General features: G+C 28.1%; 1 protein-coding gene across 1 annotated transcript; it reads left to right on the forward strand.

Moving 5' to 3' along the window:
* The first annotated feature begins 28 nt into the window (after positions 1–28).
* On the forward strand, positions 29–2,874 carry LOC111033306 (aurora kinase C-like). The gene is made up of 2 exons (XM_022313986.1): positions 29–406; positions 1,869–2,874. Exon 2 carries the CDS (start codon positions 1,905–1,907, stop codon positions 2,823–2,825), a length of 921 nt encoding a protein of 306 aa, XP_022169678.1. The 5' UTR covers positions 29–406; positions 1,869–1,904; the 3' UTR covers positions 2,826–2,874.
* The last annotated feature ends 2,801 nt before the right edge of the window (positions 2,875–5,675 follow it).

Consider the following 5,675-nt stretch of genomic DNA (forward strand, 5'->3'; position numbering starts at 1 on the left):
GTCACGATTTAAGATAGTATCTTAAATCGTGGTGGTGGTACGGACCATGGCCAAATACCACTTCTTTATTCTCTTTGGAAAACATTAAGTCTTATCACGATGTAGATAAATAACTATCGACTCCTGGGTTTAATTTACCATTCAAATTCCATAACGGCTTACAAGTTACAGTATTTATTATTTTGCTATCATAGCATGATCCTATTTCATAATTCAGTAATTCAATATTTATTATTTTCATATTACATGACAATTTGCCAAAGTAAATTTATTTTATCATCGTCTATTTAACTCATAGGTCTGCGAAAAATTGAACATTTGAACCTCAGTTAATAAAAAACAGTCAATCTGTCTAAAAGGCGACTTGAAATTTTGTTTGTTTCACTTTGTCTCTCACATTGGACAGGTAAATAGCCATTGCTTTAAATAATTTTATTAGTATTTAATGATGAAAACGTACACAAGAACCACGAATCAGGGTTCAAAAAAAAAAAAATTTTAATTTTATGTACAGTGTTAGTTGTTTTTTTAAATTTAAAAGGTGAAGGAAGTGTCCGCATTGGCAATGGACATAAAACGCCTCACGGGTGAATTTTAATATTTTATAACATATAGTTTGTGGTTGGTAACGGAATTGTATAATGTCAAACATTTAAAACTGTTTAAAAACAGGAGTGTTGGTAAGTTGATTTTCAAAGATAGGATGTTACTTTAGAAACTGGAACTTTAGTGAATGTCTGCGTTTAGCCAGGAATGCTTCTGTTGATAATGGATACAATTTTCCTACCTTCTTACTTCTATTTGAATATGTAATTGTATATAAAATGGTGTTTGGTTTTTTTTTATGTCCAGTAAAAATACACGGTGAAACTTATGTTTTACATTCACTGTTAATAAAATAACACTCAATCCAGTGGCAAAGTTAATTTATTTTACTGGGGGAAATCCTAGATATTGACTACCACCATTAATTATCTACAATTTATTCTAAACATGTCTATTTAGTAGACCAAACATGTCTAGGTACTGCGTAATGGGTTCAAAACATACATTATTACATTCGTCATATAGTTCTATAAGTATAATATTATAATATTGTATATTATAACCTCCACTGGCTAGGCTACTCGAATTCACCGACCCCCATGTACAGACATACTAACCGAGAAATTATTTATATGGTGCATATCCCCCCTCCCCCTTTGTGGTAGGGGATTTGTGCTGCTGTTCTCAATGAGACTGAAATAAATTACCATTAACTTGTGTTTAATTGTACCTATTCAAAGGTATTAACTAGAACAAAGTCTAGATTAATTTCTTCATGTTTACTTTTAGTCACCATAGTATATTTTACCATAGTATAACCAAATTAAAATACTAATTATTGTAGGTAAACGTTTCATTACAAATTTTTTTATTTGTATATTAATAATTTATAAATGGTGCTGAGTAATTGATACTATCTTATTTTACAAACAAATATTATGTTTAGGTATACATTTATAATTATTTTTTACTTTTGTAAATACCCTATTACAAAGGCTCTGGAAGTTTATGCATTTGTATATTTATTTTATATTATTATCAGAATAATTAAATATTATAACATTACATTACATGGATATAGTAATGTTCACACTAATGTCCATTTACTTGTCACACAATGATAAGGTTCAAATGTATGTGTAATATGGACTGCCTATGTTGACTCCTTACAACCTGCTATTTTCCAACCCCCTTAAAACATAATAATATTATTGTTTGTAATAAATTACCATTGTGTTTTGACTTAACACTGTATGGCTGCTTAGATATAAATTATAGTATACTTATTCACGGATTTTAACAGTTTTTTTTTATTGTTTCAGTTTGTATTTTTGTAAATCTTCAATTATATTCTTAAAATGGCTGTGATTGAAGAAAAACATGAAAACGGATTCAAAAATGAAGTTGTTCAACACATAGAAAAAACAATGAAAGACATTTATTCCAAACGACTTTCAAGTCCTCAGTGGAAAATAAGTGATTTTGAAATTGGAACACCTCTTGGTCGTGGAAAATTTGGTCGTGTGTATCTTGCAAGGGAAAAAAATACCGAATATATGGTTGCTTTAAAAATGATGTTTAAATCAGAATTAGTAAAAGATCACATGGAACATCAAGTGCGACGAGAAATTGAAATTCAAACACATCTTAGTCATCCCAACATTTTAAAATTGTTGACTTATTTTTGGGACGAAAAGAAAATATATTTAATTTTAGAATTTGCCCAAGAAGGTGAATTATTTAAAGTATTGAACGCTCAGCCACATAAACGTTTTGATGAACCAACAGCTGCATACTATTTAAGACAAGTAGCTGAAGCTTTAAGGTATTGCCATTCACAAAGTGTTATTCACAGGGATATAAAACCAGAAAATCTTCTATTGTTTAGTCACCATGTTATTAAGTTGGCAGATTTTGGATGGTCTGTCCATGCACCATCCAAAAGTCGAAACACCATGTGTGGCACTATTGATTATTTACCACCTGAGATGGTTGACTCTCAAACATATAACGAATATGTTGATAATTGGTGCTTAGGAGTGCTATGTTATGAATTTTTATGTGGTGCCCCACCTTTTGAGAGCTCAGAACAGGCAGAGACTTTTAGAAAAATTCGTGCTGTGATGTATGGTTTCAAACCTCATATGAGTGAGGGCTCTAGACATTTAATTTCAAAGCTTTTGCTTAAAGTTCCAAAGTCTAGATTATCACTAACTGATGTCATTGGACATCCCTGGATTAAAAAAAATTGTGAAAAATTTACCAAGACTAAACTATAATTAAAATAGTTCTATTGATTATCTAATACTAAAGAACTTTCAACATAAAATTGTATTTATTTTTTATCAATGTGTCATTCATACAACCATTTAGTATTTTCAAACTAATTAATGTTTGTACATAACTTACTAATGTATTAATTACTATAGTTTACATTTTTACATCTGTTACTGTTGTGAAAATTCTATATGCATTACATTTTTTTTAATGCCATTTTAATTATAGGTTTTAATATTTTGTATTATATAATTTAATATTATTAATAGTTAGGCGTTTTAATGCATTTACAACAATTGTTGTAATTTATATTAGTTAAAACAATGTAATATTTAATTTTGATTTTGTCATAATTATTTTTGATAAGTTTGTAAATTGTACATTCTTTTACAATATTTTATTGATTATCCATCAAAATTTCAAAGCATTTAAATGATTAAAATAAAATCAATAATTAGTTTAATTACTCCTTATTCAGGAGTGTAATTTAAAGGGTGCAAGCGGTATGCATTTGTATCCCATGAATCCTCTATATCTTTTATAGATGGTATGAAATGTATGGATGCTTTTTAAACAAACATTTTGAAAGTTTTCAAACATTTTTAATGATAAAACTATTAAAGTGATCATATTTTGATTAATAATATAATTGTTACTATAAATTATATAAAATGTACCAAGTCTCACATGCTTGTGGTGGTCACTATGAATCATGGTGTTAGTACCTTCAAACCTACTTTAATATACTTAAGAGGATTGGGCACATAAATCGTCTGCGCCTGTGAACTCTTTTGATCACGACTTTCTGAGCATTTCGGGCGATTAGTCCAGAGATCGTTAAAAACCTGGAGCATCATTTCAGTCGTGGACTGGACTGAATTGACATTGGACATGTTGTCATTGATCTGATATTGATACGGTCAGTATATTATATGAAAAGTACTTTAAACCTTATACACTATTATAAATTATCCATAACGTTCATTTTCGTTGCAACATATACAGGTTTAGATATCACTCTGTATTATAAATTATAATATGATATTGAATTCTTACGAATCCTAATATTTTCAAATTATATAGCTGTAGCCTTTAGCTGGTACTATTAAAATATGTGTGCCATTTAAAGTTTTATCCGTCGAGTCATAATTTATCATCATACATACATATATAGGTATATATAGATAGTAGGTAAATAGACTAAAGTAATAACTAATAAATAATATATTATACACATAAATTCAAAATTGGTTATAAATTATTACAATAATAATAAGTTAGACATATATTATTAATAACAATACAACGTATAAATGTATAATATAGCCAATATAGGATTACATTCGTTCTATAAAAGCGATTGTGCGTGTGTAATATTGTTATATACCTATTCTATCGTCATATAATATATAGATGTAACAGTATTCAAAATTCGCCTATATAATTAATTCAACCTGCCTGAACCTATATTAATATAATGTGTACCGATTACGTTTACGGTATTTGATCATGGTATAATTGGTTGCAACCTACATAGTACATATATATATATATATTTATACAGATACAATTACATTTTATTGTATATTATATTATACTTGCTACGATATGTATATCTACCTAAACACATCTCATACTTATTATAAAATTATATATTTGTAATATAAATCAGGGATCGGGCAACATTATAGCATTCGGTAAAATGAACTATTTTTTGCGCGAATAACAAGCGTAATTCAATAATTATTGGTACTGGATGGTACCACCGCGCAATGGCAATGATGTATAATAATTATTTACGATTATTAGTGCTTATAACTTTATAATGGGTACCTGTCATCGTCGTACATGATGGTACATTATATTATTATATTGTTATGATGCACACAAATAGCAAATTATTACCTATAGTACCTATAGTAAACGCAGATTAAAGTCCGTGTTGCCATTTCGCGCACGTGTCCTGAAGATTATAGTACCTAATAATGATATTGTGACGCACAGGTATTATAATAGGTTAAGTGCTCACAAATGTCGTGACGTTTATTCGTAAAATATACATTTTATATTATTATTATTGTTATGTGTGTAAGTAGGTAGTATATATTATGATGGTATGAAATGAGGCAGTCTTAAGAATTGTGCAAAATATACATAAAAAACTATCGTTTATTGTTATTGACATGAATATTGTGTAGGTATACCATGTGGCATGTACCTACATTGTTGCTATAATATACCACTCTATACCATAGGGTGGCCAAAACCGCGGCTTGCGTCTTTTCGTGAGACGCAGAACATTTTTACTAACATAATATTAGTTACCTACCCATTATATGAAGACCAAAATACTATCCCTTACTGTACCTACGTATGTTATTTTATTAAATATTTTGATATCTTATCTTATTCACGATAACAGAGATCCGTTTTTTTAAAGTGGGTCTATTTTATTCCAAAAATGAGACACCGGTTTCCTCAATTCCGCCACTGTCCATTTTCCTCAAAAAAAAAAAAAAAATAAGGTTGGATTCCATTTTCCTCCAAATATTAAAATAGGTCTAATATTTGTTTTTTTTATTTTTTTTTTTTTTTTTTTTTTTTAATTCTATATAGTTATAAAAAAAATAGGTAGGTTTTTATGTTTATAATTCAATTCAATTTTTATTTGGAATAAGTTAAAACTATTATATTTGTACTAAACATAAACATTATATCTATTTTTATTCTTAATTCATTATTTGAGGAAAATGTAATATAATAAATTATGATTGATGACTAATAAATATATTTTTGATAATTATTTAATTTGTATTAAACATAAACACAATTTTTATTCTTAATTTCTTTTA

Source organism: Myzus persicae, unplaced genomic scaffold (assembly GCF_001856785.1).
Source record: "Myzus persicae strain clone G006 unplaced genomic scaffold, MPER_G0061.0, whole genome shotgun sequence".
Taxonomy (NCBI): domain Eukaryota; kingdom Metazoa; phylum Arthropoda; class Insecta; order Hemiptera; family Aphididae; genus Myzus; species Myzus persicae.

Excerpts from the sequence above, each read along its gene's own strand:
- LOC111033306 (XM_022313986.1), top strand. The coding sequence starts at position 1,905 with ATGGCTGTGATTGAAGAAAAACATGAAAACGGATTCAAAAATGAAGTT.